Raw genomic sequence first — 17,654 nt, 5'->3', positions numbered from 1 at the left:
TACTATGTTTTATAGTGGTGGAGAAGTAGAATATAAGCAAGCTTATGGTAGTGAAATGTTGTGAGTTGCATTAAGTGAGCTCCACTTATACACATGCTTGAGTGTGAGAGATAGGTTAGGTAAATACCTTGTGAGAGTGCAACTTGCTTTATTTTTCATTTGGATTGAAACTACCATACCTACTGATTATTGTTTGGATTGTATTCATGATTGTTGTGATCTTTAGATGATCTTAGTTAAATTCTTTTTACTATCTTTTAGATATTGCTAGGGAATTTCTATGGAGATGATTTTTAGTTTTCTTTACTTGCACGGGACATTCAAGGCTAAGTGTGGGGGATTTGATAACCATGATTTTACTGTATTATTTTGATTCATATATGTATGGTTTGATGTTGATTTCATAGGTTAAAATCATGGTTACATCACATTTTATGCACTGTGTGTATTTTTGGACTTAATTGCAAATTACTTTATTTTTATATTATTTGATGCTAATATTTGATTCTTTTTTTGTAGGCATCATAGGATCTTGAATTTGGATCTATTTGGACCGAAATTGGGCTCAAATCGGAGTTCAAACAAGAAGATCAAGCATTGAGCATTATGGGCCGTTCATCAAGAATAGGACAGATCCGGACCATCCGTTGAAGATCTGGCTGATCCAACTTAATGGGGAGCAGATCTGAGCCATTGATGAAGATCCAGAAGTTTTGATCCATATCCGAGTTCATCTAGCAATTGATCCAAGCCGAATTAATCTGGGCCGTCCAATGAAGACTGGGCCGATCTGGGCCATCCAGTGATGATCTGATCGATCCAACCTACGGGAGGGTAGATCCAGACCCTAGATCAACATCAGTACCTTCGGATCGGATTTTGGGCAAGCTTTCACCATTGATTTAGCTCCAAATCAATCTCAGCCGTCGGTTCAAATCTGAGATCTGTTTAAATGAGAAGCTACAGTGCTTCGTGTTCTTTGTCGATCCTCCACAGCACAGTAGCTTCATCCCGGCGCGGTTTTCTCCGGATTTCGGCCCCTTTCTCTTCTCTAATCAATCTCCCGAACTTCTATCTTGGTGGTGAGCTTCTCGGCGGCGACATCCCGATCATCTGGAGCCATCGGAGAGTGTTCTCTCCGGTGGAATTTGGCTCGCGGCATCTTCCTTTTCCAGCTCGATTTGGCGGTGGTCCTCCAAATCCAAGCTCCGATTCCCATCAGCAACATTCGGAGGTGGTCTTCCGGTGTTTCTGAGCTTCACTCGACGTTCATCCGTGTTCCACAGCCTTCCATTAGATCCAGAGGCATATTTCTAGATTTTCGGCATTTTCTTGGATTTAGGGTTGTTTCAGCTCGTCAGGGGTGGTCCGTCGGTGTTGTTGAACCTTCCTTGAGCTGATACGCAGCTGAGACGATCCATTGAGGTCCAAAGTTGGGTGGTTTCGACTTTGGCACTCTTGTGTGACGGCTTGAGTGTGAAACTTGTGGAATTGATTGTGAGAATGGATTGGTTTACCATTTTATTTCATTTTAGTTCTTTTTCTTACTGTTTTATAGCTTAGATAGATTTCTTTTAATGTTCGTTATATTTTTATGCAAGTAGTTAGCATTTCTTTCCTTGTTGAAGCTTAGTTTAAGTTTTATTTGTGCTTGGTTAATTGTTTAGTGTTTAAGTGCTAAATTAGGTTTACATCTTGCTTTAGATCAGATTTATTTGAGTCTCGTAATTTCATCCTTAGTTTGATGTGTGTTGATGGATTTATCACAACGTAGTGTGACAATGCGTAATGATTTGTTCATTGGCACATAGTTATGTTTCACTCTTGCTTTAGATTAATTTCTTAATTGCTGTGTTTTTCCTCTGTTAGATTTAGATTTAAAGCTTTTAAACCCCCAACTCCATTTTTATATCGAAAACCTAAAAAAAAATAGGAATAAAAGACAATCCTAAATTACATTCTACCGTTGGTTCCTCGGATCGATCCTGGGCTCGTTACTACAACATTATTGTTTAATTAAGGGGTTCAGTGGAAAATATATTTGTACAATTTGATTAGCGGATGTGACAGATTCAGCTTATCACCTTGCCATCAAGAGCTTCCTTCGGCCTCATCCTAGTTGTTGGATTATACCACCACACTCGACCAACCTCGAACTAGCCTTCTAGCCTCCTCCATCAGCCTTGCGTCCCTCGGATATCTCCCCATCCTTCACGCCTTGCCTTCAAGAGCTTCCTCCGGCCTTATCCTAATTATCGAGTTCTCCTTGCCAAGTCACACTAGGACTTACCTTGCCAAGACCACATGCTTGGACTTTCCAATTGCTTGGCTCCTCACCAGGACTTTCTCCTTTGCCAAGATCATATGCTTGGACTTACCTTGCCAAGACCACATGCTTGGACTTTCCAATTGCTTGGCTCCTCACCAGGACTTTCTCCTTTGCCAAGATCACATGCTTGGACTTACCTTGCCAAGACCACATGCTTGGACTTTCCAATTGCCTGGCTCCTCACCAGGATTTTTTCCTTTGCCAAGATCACACTTAGACTTTCCAATTGTCTGTCTCCTCATCAGGACTTTCTCCTATGCCAAGATCACACTTGGACTTTCACCACGGCCTAAACTCCAGTTAGGACTTCACCACTGCCTAACCTCTAGTTAGGGCTTCCAGACGCCTAACCTCCAGTTAGGACTTACCCAGTCAAGTCTCCTGTCATCCCTAACCTACTTGACTTGTCTTCTTATCAACCTGGTCAACCCTTTAACCATCTCCACAATTGGACGATTGCCCTATCAATCTCCATATATTGTCAAACATCAAAACTCAAATCTCGACTCAAGCTTGACTAAACTCAAGCTTAGTCGAACTGGTCAAACTTGACCTAGGGAAATTGCCCCAACAAACATGCCCATATTGCATGAGTGAGTTTGATGCATTTTCATTACCTTGCAGTGGAAAGATATCTTAGTTTGATAATCATCACAAAATTTTTACCAGTTGATCATCCATTCAGAAGAAATAAGTGTAGGACCGTAAAGTCCTAGAGGGGGGTGAATAGCGTTCGTGGCTAATTCATTCATTTTAAAACAATCGAGTAAAAATACAGCAGAATAATGAAAAGACAAAGACAAGAAAAAGCACGTCAAGATTTACTTGGTTCGGAGCCTGTGACAACTCCTGCTCCAAGGCCCACACGTGAGAGTGCTTTCGATAGGCAATCATTAATTAATCGAAGATTACAACAAGATTTACAGTTGAACTACAAGTAACTTTGAAATATAACAATACCGATGACTTGGAGAGTTGAATCCTTAGCACAATCGTCGTCGGGGTAGCTTTCAAGTGTCAAGGAGGCATTTTCTCAGCAGCTTGAATAAATAGAATTTGTTCAGAATGTTGTTCTAAAGCTTCTGGTTGAAGGCTACTTTTATAGGCTGTTCTAGGCGCCTGGAACCACTCCGGGTGCCTGGACCACGTGGTTTAGCTAACCGACACATGACACATCAGTTTGTAGATAATTTTTAGGTTCTGGGCGCCCGGACCAGCTTTTTTCAGCCCCTTATTTTTTGTAAAATAATGTTAGTCCAGGCAAAAATAATATATATATATATAATATGAAATTTGACAGCCTTTGACTATCCAGTTCTGAGTTTGAGTTTCATCAAAACTCTAGGTCGAATCGACGGCTACTATTCCCTCTTCGAGGAACGCGTCATCGCCTACTCCTCTCAGGAGAAGTTACATGTTGCCAGACCGGTCCTCTAGACCGACTGGAGTTTTGCTCAGCGCCCGAGGCTTCCAGTCTTCATGCTGGACGTCCGCTTCACGATCCGTCCAGACTTCCACCCGGTCCGCGACCACTAGGATTTCAACCTAGAGTCCCTGACTCTAGGATTTTGCCTGCAGCGCTCGACCGGCCAAGACTTTCCGCCTAGGGTTACCTACCCCTAGGACCTAGGGTTATCGCTTCCTAGGGTTTTCCACTTGCCTAACCGCGGCTAGGACTTTTCATCACCTAGGGTTACCACCCCTAGGGTTTTCCACCTGCCTAGAATCCACTAGGACTTTTGCCTAAAAATACTTAGGACTTTTCCTACAAGTTCAATCAACCTTGTTAAATCACAAGACAACTTAACTTTGGACCCTTTGACATAATCAAAACACAGGTTCGATCGTCTGGTGCTCCCTGCACCAACAATAAGAAAATTTTCAAACGGAATAAAATGTTTAGGAAACTTCCTCTAATATCAAAATCAGGTGAAGAAGTTCTTGATGAAATTAACAATTATGAATTTCTTCCAGTATATCAGGATGGTTCTGATAAGATAAATAAACACACTGTAAGAGTGAACAAGTGTGGTTGGAGGAAAAGAAGCATATTTTGGGAGCTAACATATTAGAAGTATGTACTCATTTGACATAATTTAGATGTGATACATGCTGCGAAAATTTCTTTGATAACATCTTCAATACTATGATAAATGTTCATGGGAAAACTAAATATATAACAAAATCACACAATGAATTAAGGCAATTAGTAAACAGACTTGAGTTGTATCAGAATTAAACAACTAATAAATATCCGAAAGAATATTATACAATAAACAAAGAAGATAAGCAAGCATTATGTACTTGGTTGAGAGCAATCAAATTTCTTGATGGATATACCACGAATATATCTTATTGTGTTGATACGAACATGTTAAAAATGTTTAGAATGAAGAGTCATAATTGTCACGTGTTTATACAAAGACTAATTTCAATAGTATTCCATGATCTACTTCCTAACAATGTTTGGCAAGCACTTACAGAGTTGAGTCTCTTTTTCAAAGATTTGACTTCAAGGGTTATTATGTCCACAGATATGCTTCGGCTTCAGACAGACATTCCAATGATACTATGTAAGCTTAGCTTGAACAAATATTCCCACCTAGTTTTTTTGATTCTATGGAACATCTACCTGTTAATTTACCTTATGAGGCACAATTAGTTGGTCCTGTGTAATACAGATGGATCTACCCATTTGAAATATTTCTAAGAAAATTAAAGAATAATATTCGTAATAAAAGAAGAGTTGAGGGATCAATATGTAATGCATATTTAGTTGAAGAAACAACTTCTTTCTGCTCTTATTATTTTGCTAATCATGTGAAAATAAGACATCGTAAGTGTTCATGAAATTCTAATGATACTCAATCAACAGACCAAGAAATGTTTTTTATTTTCAAGTTTCATGGTAAGACAATAGGTGCAATTGTTACTAGATGATTAAATGAACAAGAATATAATGCTGCGAGGATATACATACTCTTAAACTGTAAAGCAGTCAAACCATATATAAAGTAATAGTTTAGCTATAAATATAATAAGTATTGAAGAATATTTGACATGTTATCTAATATGTCTTAAAATTACCTTCTTTGATAGCTTGTACGAACAACAACTACATCTCCAAAATCCATCAATAAGTACAAGTGAGGTAGAGACCAATGATCCTATCTGAGACCTGCGGAGATGATGCGTTGGTGGTGATGGCTTGATTGTTGACGAAGAGAAGACCTTATCCGAGAAGGCGATTTCCTCCGGATCCTGTGCATATTCAAAGGATCCAACAAAGCATTAGTGACCAAAGACTAGGGAAGGAATCCCTAGCAAGGCCCTCCGACCTCAAGTCAGTATGATCTTTGGCGAGTGGATTGAAGAACAATAATGGATACGCGCGAGTGTAGGTTTCAGATGCAAATGATACATACCTTGCCAACGGAGAGTATTCCCCTTTATATATCATTTTGCATGACTTCCATGGTCATGAGGTGGCGTCGTGTGTCAAAATTTGTTAGATGGTGGAAGAAGTACAGTCTGGATGATATACCGTAACAATCTGAGAAATCTTTTTTCTTTTCACAGATGTACCTTTTTTATTGTTTATAGATTCTGTTATTACTGAAGTAGCCGAAAGAATATGCTATTATAATTCGTTTGATGATGGGGACATGATGGCCCCGAAAAATGTTCCAGAAGGATATTATTCTGTGACACATAATTATCATAACACCAGGTTGTTAAGATGCTATCTGCTGGACTTGTCTCAGTCGGTCTTTAAGTTGACTGCTCTGTTGAGATGATATTGTCAACTGAATACAATCCGACCAATCCTTAAGTCGGTCGTCCTGTTAGACTAATGTTCTCTGCTGGGAATAACCCGACCGATCTTTAAGTCGACCATCCTGTTAGACTGATGGTTATCTACTGGGCATAACCAGGCTGGTCCTTATGTCGATCACCCTATTAGACTGATGTTTATCTCCTGGGCATAACCTGATCAATCCTTAAGTCGATTGGCCTATTAGGCTGATATTATCTGTTGGACATAACCCGCCCGATCCTTAAACCAGTCGTCCTAGTAAGATAATATAATCTGTTGAATATATCTCGGTCGATCCTTAGCTGACCTCTTTTATTGAGCCATTTAGTTGCATTCTGTATATTCCCTTGCCCTATGCCAGATTAAGCAACCCAATCACGTTCTGTGCAATATTAATATACTCGCTGGAGAATGGTAGAGTGTATCAAGATCCTGGGAACTTCCTTTAATGATAACATATGTTGGGTTGGAATTCCGTTCGGATGAATAATAATAACATGAATATAAGTGTCGTATGCTCAATCAATCCTTTACCTAATCGGATGTTTGTGTACGTTGGTCGAATGTATCGAAAGGGTTTTCTGAAGCTGAGGGCATTAAGCCTGGATAACCGGTCACATATATAAGGGCTAACAAGGCTGAGCACCTTTATCCCGATCGGTATTTATTTGGTCGGTCACACATATGGGAACTGATGAGGCTGAGTGCCTTTATCCTAGCCGGTATTTATTTGATTGGTCACACATATGAGAACTGATGAGGCTGAGCACCTTTATCCCAGGTGATATTTATTTGACCGGTTGCATATATGGGAATTGATGAGGCTGAGCGCTTTTATTCTGGCCGGAATTTATTTGTACACTCACACATATGGGAACTGATGAAGCTGAGCGCCTTTATCCCAATCGATATTTATTTGTACGTTCAGAGCATACCTGCTCACCTGACTTTAAGGCCAGACGAATACACACGCACACTATTATTTATTTGTGCTTGATATGTTGCAAAATGAGTAAGTCATTCCGGCCGCTATATAAGACTGGACAACCTTAAACTTAACCTCCCTAAGATCTGGCCACCTTTGAGATATTATACTCCCTGGTTCACTTGGCTTAATGACTGACCATCTTCCCTTGGCCGGATTAAAACTCGGCCTAGCTATACCAAGGATTTTAACACCGGGGGACTAATCTGAGCCAAATGAATGGATATTACTCTTTTTGAAATAGGACTGTCACTTCCTCTTCACTTTGACCACCTTGTCATCTTGACCCCTACTACCATATCACTTTTCCAGTACCACTCATCATAATCCATATCAACCAAGTTAGAGGATGAATTTGCGTATTGGTTTCAAATTTATATAAGTTAGCAATTAAATTATTTATTTTACAATGCAACTGGATTATATATGCATCTAATTTATATAATTGCTACTGTTATAGGTGAACGACTATAGAACATCAAATGTGCAAGATGAAAGACTAAAAAATCTTGCATCATGATCTCTTTGTAATATAACAGTTTACACAGGTTATTATGTTAATGGCTTCAGATTTCATGTGGCCCAACATGACTCATAAAGGCGCAAGTATAATTCTAGTGTTTGTATAAAAGGATCCATAAATAATAATGATACTCAATTTAATTATTATGGTAGACTTGAGGAAATCATCGAGATTGAGTATCCAGCTTTACCTTTAAAAAGATGTGTATTGTTCAAATGCTCATGGTATGATCCAACTCCAAGAAAAGGTGCCAGAATGCATCGTTTCTATAATTTAGTCAAGGTTAACGCAAACAAAAGATTTAACAAGTCTAAGCCTTTCATCTTTACAGTACAAGCTGGTCAGGTATTCTATCTTAAATATCCAACAAAGAGAAGAAAACCTAGTGAATGGTTAGCAGTGTGTCAGATGAAGGCTCGGTCAATTATAGAAATGTTGAACACCATAACCGGCTAAAACCATAATATATATCAAAATGAAGAAGTCAAGATATACTCAGTTGATTGAGAAATACAATCTACATCACAATTACTTGTATATGTTAATGTCAATTAAGAATAAATAGATGATGGAGAGATGTCTAACAGTGAGAAAGTTGATATACCAATAGAGTCTAGCGATAATAACTTACAAGTGTTAATTTAGTTGATTCAGAATAATATTAGGTGATTAAAAATTATTAATAATGACATGGTATATTTTATGAATTTTTTTTTTCACTTTTTCATCTCCCTAGTTGACAATATTAATTATATCAACTATGTGCATCTTATACTGTTATTTTGTATATATAATCATGCAGCCAACATAGAAATTGTGTGGTGACCAAATTATTTTGTAAGTTGTTGATGATTGATAAATAATTATGTATTTAGTAATTATTTTAATACTTTTGCTTCTTTTTAATAATCAAATATATCTAATACAATATTTTTCCATACAATTTTATCTCATATGGTCACCATGCAACAATATATATATAAAAAAAGTTTAGAACTTGTTAACTCGCAATCTTTTACTGATGATGGACAAATAACAAATTCGGACCCAATGTATAAAAAGACATGTTCCCCATAGGGCCGGATAATTTGACAGATCTCTAAGCTTTTCATTAGCGAAGAGAATGCAAGACCGTCATTAATTAAATAGCTAAAATTAGAAATTTCCAGCAAAATTAGAAAATCCATAAAATAAATAGCTAAAAAGATAGTTTTTGGAGCGGAAATCTAGCGAAGATCGAAAGAGATCGCTGGTCTTCGATCGAGCAATGGGAGAAGTCGGCGAGGAAGCAGAATTTCGAGGAGCACCAAGAAATGGGAGATGCTTTTGGATCTTTAATTTGCTTCCTTCAGCCTCCTCAGTTTTAAAAGTTAAAAGTGAATGAGAAAAAGTAATTCTATTGTTGAGGGAGATGGGTGAGAATTTTTTTTTTAAGATGATATGATTATTTTTTTTTGTCAATGACTATGATTTAACATCCGTTATTATTTCTACAGTATCTTCTCTATTTTCAACTTTTAATTCTGAAATCTTAATATTTTTACTTCAATTCTCTAATTATAGTGAAAATAAGATATTCGTCATTTCAATTTTTGGGGGGCAAAGATATCAAAATGAGGATCATGTTATCAATTTACTGATAATAAATCTGAGCAAATTTTGATACTCAAGATACAAAGAAGTACCAATGAAAATACTTCTAAGGTTAAATTTACTTCTTTAAAAATTATATAAATCATTTTTATATTTGCTATAAATTTATAATTTTTATTTTTAAAGTAATAATAATCTTAAATCATAATGAACTGTAAATCGAACTCTAGAACTGGTGACTTCAACTCAATCTATTAGGAACTATAGAATTGACGGTTCCAAATCACGATCGGATCTAGAAACAACCAACAAATAAAAGAAAGTCAAAAATACATTTTACAAAGTGAGAGTGAGAAGGAATTTTAGATAAAATAATTGTGCCAAAACACTTAGACGATACCATATTTACTAGTGACCAACAGCCATAAAAGAATTGAAAAATAAGTAATAAAATAAAATTGATTCATGGGACCAAAAGAGTAGATGTTTCACATTAATATTTGTTGATTTGTTTTTCTCAAATCACATATTAGGGCATTGCCCTGATAAGACATACTCTTCTTACTTAAGATTTATTTATAGAAGAGTGGTCAATGCTCTCAAATAGGAAAGGATTCAACCAATATAAGAGAGACATTATCTTTCATCCTAGTGTTGGAATTAGTATAGGTATCCTTGTACTTGTATATATCTTCCATGGCTCTTGAAAGATTCAGTATTATTTCAATTAAAGATCGAGCTACCGGTGTCGTACCGAGGCATTCCTTGTTCAAATCCTTCCATCCTTGCTCCACCATCACTTGCAACTTCTCGCGTGCCACTTTTGCACTCGTACCATATTCTTTCATGTAACTCTCAACTGTTGAAGCGACATGATCTCTTTCTTGCTCCAGCTTCAAATTTTTAAAGAAATTGTTAGATATTAATGCCGTCAAACATTTTATCAAAAGAAACGATTGGAACAAAACAAAACCTCGTGTGAAGTTATATCATCCATAAGTCTAGTAATTATAGTGCAGGATTTAAGGATCTTGGGGAAACTAGCAACCCATTCAAATGCTTCTTTTGTTGCATCTTCTCCTAGACCTACGAAAGAGGCACATGTAACGGTAGGATACCCGGTCGATTTCAATGAAACACGCAGATGCTCCTCGAGTGATGGCACATATCCTTCCGCACCCCATTTTGCTTCATGGAAATAAGATCTTGATAGAACTTTTATCTACATGAAATTTTTTAATGGAAAAACAATTTTAAGCTTCATATGATTATTATGTTAAAGGCAATATATACGCTATTGATGCACGTACTGCCTCTTGAAGATATGGTATGCGATATTTCTCATGGGCTTCCAATTCGTCTTCAAAATCTTTGCAAGTCTTTAGTAGCTTGAGATAAAAATCTTTCAAGTATTTTGGTACCTGATCAACAGCTTGAGGTTCCCACCTAAATGTAAAGAAATATGAAATATGAGGTCATGACATTGGTAAATTAAAGCACCAATGAAAATTAGCAAAATGAAGCTAAGATGAACTATTGCATTGTTAGTATTGGTAAAGCACCAATGAAAATTAGCAAAATGAAGCTAAGATGAACTATTGCATTGTTAGTATTGGTAAAGCACCAATGAAAATTAGCAAAATGAAGCTAAGATGAAAAAAAAAAACTATTGCATTGTTAGTATTTTGGTGCATGTCCATATCAAAGTGTTATCTTTAAATGAATTTATTTTGCTAAGTTTTACTTCTAGTAAATGTTAAAGGAAATAAGACAATATCAAAATATATAAATGAACCAAAAACAAACCTTTCAATTGCCTCGGTTAACAATCGACTCTCTCCCAATGTGCTGTAGTTATCATAGATGTCATCCATAATTGACATGAGAGAAATAACCTTGGAAGTAATTAATCGTGCACGAGAATATTGAGGTTCAAAATACACCGCAACTATCCAATAATAACATTCCACCACTCGATCACGAGCAAATTTTAGAGACTTAACCAGTGCTAAATCATTCCACCATCTGCAAGTATATCATCCAAAGTGTGAGCACATATATGGAAAATAAATCAATTAGTTTAAACCACAAATACAAAACTTATAATTAGAAAATTAATCATATATATATATATATATATATATATATATATATATATATATATATATATATATATATATATATATATATATATAGTCTTGAGAGTTTAGATTATTTTCAATTGTCTAATTTATCTCTCGCTATATTTATATATATACAAATATAAAGATTATATTATTTTGATATTCATAGACACTGTAAATAATTTACTTACATTGAAATTTTCTTCACTTCCTCTTTATGAAGAGATTGTAGTAGATTGAAATCCAACTTTGCAAGTTCTAATAGAGTATCATTTCGCATCACATTCTCTTGATAAATGGGTATATATTTTCTCGCCAAGAGCCTTCTAATTCTTCGACATAGTGGCGTTTCAAGGGAAAGAGACACCTCCGATGCTAAAGGCTGCTCAAGTTCACCCAACAAAGATTCAAGTTGACACTTTGTAAAAGAAATAGCTTCGTCAAGTATCATCTCTTCATGTGTTCCGAGATAAGCCGCATTGTACAAGCTTAGTAGTCCCTTTGCATCTCCATTCAAGGCCGACAAAAATCTTCCTTTATCATCTTTGAATTGGTTAAAAACATCTACAAGAATAGATAACTAATTTTATTTCTAACAATTTAATTATCTTAGTGGATATTATAATAATAAAAGTAAAAAAAATCAATTGTTTCATAATTATATATAAAATATTTATAATTCCAATTTTACTTTTAGTAAAGTAGTTATTTATATTCTTACCTGCAGACAAATAATATCCGTGTTGCCTAAGCAATCTAAATCGAAGAGAAACTTCATAAAGCCCATAATTCTCAACATCAGCCTCGTAAATCAATCTTAGTGCCGCAGTTATTTCTTTCTCAAAATGATAATCCAATCCAAGAAGTTGAATCGAATCAACCAAAATCATAATTTGCAATACGTCATGTGTTTCCTCGAATAGGTTTCTGACCCGATCTTTTAACTCTTCCACTCTCTTTATCATGTACTCCTGCATCATTGATCCAAACTCATTAGAAATGTAATATATGTATATATATATATATATATATATATATATATATATATATATATATATAAAATCATGAACAAACATGAGAGGATTATAAAGCACGACCTTTTCTTCTTCGAGGGGCAAACAAGAGTAGTTCCGGATGAAATAGTCACCCCAAACAGTAGGGTGATATTCAGCTGACTTACGAACCATCGACTGCCTCTCCATCAGTGATATATTAGCAAGTGTGACGACTTGAATACTTGCTCACTTTTGCATTGGGTGCCTAGCTAATTCTCTTCTCTATTTATAATCGAACTTTTGTACTTCTTTAATTTCCCCATTCCTCTAAAAGTTACAACTTTATTAATTAATTAATTGGAATAAAACACACGAGACAACCACTTGTGGAAAACTTACAATCTAAACCAATATTAAATATTGTCATAGGAATTTAATTAAATGGTGATAATTAATGGGGAGAGTGGAAAACTTACAATCTAAACCAATATTAAATATTGTTATAGTACTTTAATTAAATGGTGATAATAAATGGGGAGACACCTTCTGTTGGCCGTTTCTTCACCCAGTCCACAAAAAATAAAATTAAAAAGCATAATTAGAAAACAGTACTGTTTTTAATGAGTTAGATGATGTGTAATTCGTTGTCTAGATGGCCAAATTTGCCTTTTGTATTTTTATAATTATTTACACGAGACGTGCGGCGAATGGATGTACAAATTGTCACCCAAATATTTTCAGTTTGATCCTTAATTATAATGAATTTGTAAAAAAAAAAATTCAAATATGACACATAACTAAAAAATACTGAGCTTCTTGACTGCCTACTACGAACGCTTTTCGATTTATCTGATAGCCGATGAAAAAATTTAGTAGGACTGAATCGATCATCCCATGATTAGTCAATGAGACTAATAAGATTTGTTTTATATAAACAATTAATATATAATTGCTTTCCTTAATTATTCTATTAACATGTGTTCAACAAAAAGAATCTTCTGAATTAATGTAAATTGGAAGTCTCATGCAAACTTATATTAAATTCTTTCTTTTTTATACTAACATGTGCTCAACCGGGCATTTAGGAAAATAATCTTTGAGCTAATTTTCCATCAACGTTTAACAAGTCATTTTTACAGGCAAATAGAAGGAAAAACAATCTGATGGATTAACTATTCAAATTTAAATAAATTAAACATTTAAATAAATAAAATTGAACACAATCAGAGGATAGATTCGGATGGGGTCGTTTACACCCCCGAACAATTAGTTGTAATTTTATATATTACTCGAAGAAATAAAAAGAGTATAAATTTTATAATTTCTCTAATAGATTTTTTTTCAAAACGAGAAATATTAAGTTCATTAAAGATACTGAGAGTGATAAAATGAGGAAAGTATTTTTTGAGAAATACGTTAGCAATCCTCCAATAATCACTACTAGTTCAATCAGTAGAGGTGTGGTTATCATAACACACATTATGGGTATCGCACATCTAGTGAGCATAGTGAACCAAGATATTTCCATGACCTCTCAAATGCAATTAGAGGAGTCGGTCACTGAAATTGAAGCATTGCATAATATTGATGAGCATGTATCTCAACCACATCAAACACAAGTGCCTTTAAGGTGATCCACAAGGGAACGTAAAACCACTAATTCTCGTGATTATATTTATCTCCAAGAGCATGATTTTGACATAGAGTTGGAAAATGATCATACATCTTTCTAAAAAGTCAAACAATGCTCTAATCCTGAAAGGTGGATTAACGCTATGCAAAAAGAGTTAAGTCTATGAAAGACAATGACGTTTGGAAACTTATCGAATTGCCTATAAGTAGAAAAGCTCGTTGGTTGTAAATAGATATTTAAAACCAAGCGAGATTCAAGGAGGAATGTCGAAAAGTATAAGTCTCGTCTTGTTGCCAAGAGATTCACTCAGAAAAAGACATTGATTACAATGAGACTTTCTCATTTGTGCCGACAAAAGACTCTCTTAGGGTAAACATGGAACTTGTAGCTCATTATGATTTGGAGCTACATCAAATGGATGTGAATACTGCATTTCTCAATGAAGACATAGAGAAGTCTATATATATGGTGTAATTAGAGAACTTTGGGTCTAAGAACTCAAAGCATCTAGTATGTATATTAAAGAGGTCCATTTATAATTCAAAACAGGCGTCTCGTCAGTGGTATCAAAAATTTGATCAAGTGTTTGCCTTATTTGGATTTAAGGAAAACCCTGTTGATTAGTGCATATATGTTAAGTTCAGTGTGAGTAAGTTTATTATACTTGATCCGGTGGTAAGGACCGGGAACCCTCGTTGGCGGAAGGTCAACGACACGTGGAGGTCAAAGGTCAAGAGATTCAACCCCGACACCCGACCAACCGGACGAAGCAGGCCGACCAGCCGGACGAAGCAAGGCGACCGGCTGTGAATCCCCCGAGCCGAATGAAGCATAACCCGACTAGGGGTCGGGTTTCCGATGTTCAAGGTAAAAAGGTTTCAGGGCCGAGCGGGATGTCCGTTCGGCCGGGGCACAAGGCAACAAAGACAGGCAGGAGCAATCACATCCGAGCATACGATCAAGGCAGAAATAATATGTCCGTCGAGCGGCCGAACCGCTCGGCCCTGACACAGACAGGAAGCGCAAGAGGACAAAGGGGACAGGGGATAACATCATCCTCGAGATGTCTGCCACCGACAGGTAGCAGAGTTGGCGGTCGAGCCGTACACAGGATCATACGGAGGAGCTTCCACCGTCACATCCGAGATATGCTCGGACGATTGCGGAATGGCGTCAGAGGTACTTTTCTGACATGGGCTCGTTAAGGTATGTTTGGGGAAGCGTGCACGCATCGAGAAGCATGCCCGCACCTCCCCGGGGTCCTATATAAGGACCCCAGACGTCGACGAAGGTATGCGCGATCCCTTACTGTAGCCACAGTTACGCTGCCTCTCTCACTTCTCGTTGCCTGACTTGAGCGTCGGAGGGCCGTCGCTGGGAAACCCCTCCCGGCTCGTCTTCTTTGCAGGTTCACCGGAGATCTACGCCACCAGTCGGATCAGCAGCGGAGCGTGCCATGTCCCCAGCGTCCGTCGACTCAGCGCTCGGACAGGATCAAATTGGCGCCGTCTGTGGGAACGCACCTGGTCTAGAACGTGAAGACGGACGACCCGAAAAGTTCTGACATCCTCATGGCCTTGAGGGGTTTTGACGAGTATATCGTATCCTCACTCCACGGGTATTCGAAAGTCGAGAAATTGAATCAGATCCTCTGCTGGTCGGCAGGTTAGTTTTTCAGCTGTATTTTCTTTCGGTCATAGAATTTATCATAGTTTCTCGACGAATACTCCCGTGCCGATCGGCCGAGTTTCCATCACATCCGAGCCACCGGCTCGATGCCAAAGGCTCCCGAGCCGATCGGTGGGGCGTGTCTTATCCGAGCCACCGGCTCGATGCCAAAGGCTCCTGAGCCGATCGGTCGGGCGTGTCTTATCCGAGCCACCGGCTCGATGCCAAAGGCTCCCAAGCCGATCGGCCGAGCGTGTCTTATCCGAGCCACTGACTCGATGTCGAAGACCCCGTACCGATCGGGCGGGCATATATTATCCGAGCCACCGGCTCGATATCGAAGACCCCGAGCCGATCGGCCGGGCGTATATTATCAGAGCCATCGTCTCGATGTCGAAGACCCCGTGCCGGTCGGCCGGGCGTATATTATCCGAGCAATCAGCTCAATGTCGAAGACCCCGTGTCGATCGGCCGGGCGTATATTATCTGAGCCACAGGTTCAATGTCGAAGACCCCGTGTCGTTCGGCCGGGTGTATATTATCCGAGCCACAGGCTCGATGTCGAAGACCTCGAGCCGGTTGGTCGGGCGTATATTATCCGAGCCACAGGCTCGATATCGAAGACCCCGTGCCGATCGGCCGGACGTATATTATCCGAGCCATAGGCTCGATGTCGAAGACCCCGTGCCGATCGGTCGAGTGTATATTATCCGAGCCACAGGCTCGATGTCGAAGACCCCGTGCAGATCAGTCGGGTGTATATTATCCGAGCCACAGGCTCGATGTAGAAGAGCCTGTGTCGTTCGGTCGGGCGTATATTATCCGAGCCACAGGCTCGATGTCGAAGACCCCGTGCAGATCGGCCGGGCGTATATTATCCGAGCCACAGGCTCGATGTCGAAGACCTTGTGTCGTTCGGCCGGACGTATATTATCCGAGTTACAGGCTCGATGTCGAAGACCCTATGCCGTTCGGCCGGACGTATATTATTCAAGCCACCGGCTCGATGTCGGAGACCCTGTGCCGTTCGGCAGGGCGTATATTATCCAAGCCACCGGCTCGATGTCGAAGACCCCGTGTCGTTCGGCCGGGCGTATATTATCCGAGCCACCGGCTTGATGTCGAAGACCCCGTGCCGTTCAACCGGGCATATATTATCCAAGCCACAGGCTCGATGTCGAAGACCCCGTGCAGATCAGCCGGGCGTATATTATCCGAGCCATAGGCTCGATGTCGAAGACCCCGTGTCATTCGGCTGGGCGTATATTATCCGAGCCACATGCTCGATGTCGAAGACCCCGTACCGTTCGGCCGGGCGTATATTATTCGAGCCACCGGCTCGATGTGGAAGACCCCGTGCCGTTCGGCCGGGCGTATATTATTCTAGCCACCGGCTCGATGTCGGAGACCCCGTGACGTTCGGCAGGGCGTATATTATCTAAGCCACCGGCTCGATGTCGAAGACCCCGTGCCGTTCGGTCGGGCGTATATTATCAGAGCCACCGGCTCGATATCGAAGACCCCGTGCCGTTCGGCCGGGCATATATTATCCGAGACACATGCTCGATGTCGAAGACCCCGTGCCGTTCGACCGGGCGTATATTATCCGAGCCACAGGGTCGATGTCGAAGACCCCGTGCCGTTCGGCCGGGTGTATATTATCCGAGCTGTAAGCTCATTGTTGAAGACCGTCGAGCAGCGACGTTAAATTTTAGAGTCGAACCGGCGACTATAAACCCCCCGGCTTGAACACCGTCGAGCAGCGACGTTAAATCTTAGAGTCGAACCGGCGACTATAAACCCCCCGGCTTGAAGACCGTCGAGCAGCGACGTTAAATCTTAGAGGCGAACCGGCGACTATAAACCCCCCGGCTGGAAGACCGTCAAGCAGCGACGTTAAATCTTAGAGTCGAACCGGCGACTATAAACCCCCCAGCTGGAAGACCGTCGAGCAACGACGTTAAATCTTAGAGTCGAACTGGCGACTA

The 17,654-nt window shown here is 39.1% G+C and overlaps 1 protein-coding gene across 1 annotated transcript; it reads right to left on the bottom strand.

Moving 5' to 3' along the window:
• Positions 1–9,753: 9,753 nt before the first annotated feature.
• Positions 9,754–12,618, bottom strand: LOC122013680 (alpha-humulene synthase-like). The gene is made up of 7 exons (XM_042569920.1): positions 12,468–12,618; positions 12,092–12,341; positions 11,562–11,934; positions 11,054–11,272; positions 10,558–10,693; positions 10,221–10,469; positions 9,754–10,140 (listed from the first exon to the last, which is right to left on the bottom strand). Exons 1-7 carry the CDS (start codon positions 12,570–12,572, stop codon positions 9,847–9,849), a joined length of 1,626 nt encoding a protein of 541 aa, XP_042425854.1. The 5' UTR covers positions 12,573–12,618; the 3' UTR covers positions 9,754–9,846.
• Between the last annotated feature and the right edge of the window lie 5,036 nt (positions 12,619–17,654).

The sequence above is a fragment of the Zingiber officinale genome, chromosome 1A (assembly GCF_018446385.1).
Source record: "Zingiber officinale cultivar Zhangliang chromosome 1A, Zo_v1.1, whole genome shotgun sequence".
Classification (NCBI taxonomy): domain Eukaryota; kingdom Viridiplantae; phylum Streptophyta; class Magnoliopsida; order Zingiberales; family Zingiberaceae; genus Zingiber; species Zingiber officinale.
Note: the sequence above shows the minus strand (reverse complement) of the source record. Positions and strands in the feature narration are given on the sequence as shown.

Bases quoted from the DNA above. Each gene is read 5' to 3' on its own strand.
- LOC122013680 (XM_042569920.1), bottom strand. From the start codon at position 12,572: ATGGAGAGGCAGTCGATGGTTCGTAAGTCAGCTGAATATCACCCTACT. The intron at 11,935-12,091 runs GTAAGAATATAA...CTATTCTTGTAG, and splicing joins CGGATATTATTTGTCTGCAG to ATGTTTTTAACCAATTCAAA. The intron at 10,141-10,220 runs GTTTTGTTTTGT...AAAAATTTGAAG, and splicing joins ATGATATAACTTCACACGAG to CTGGAGCAAGAAAGAGATCA.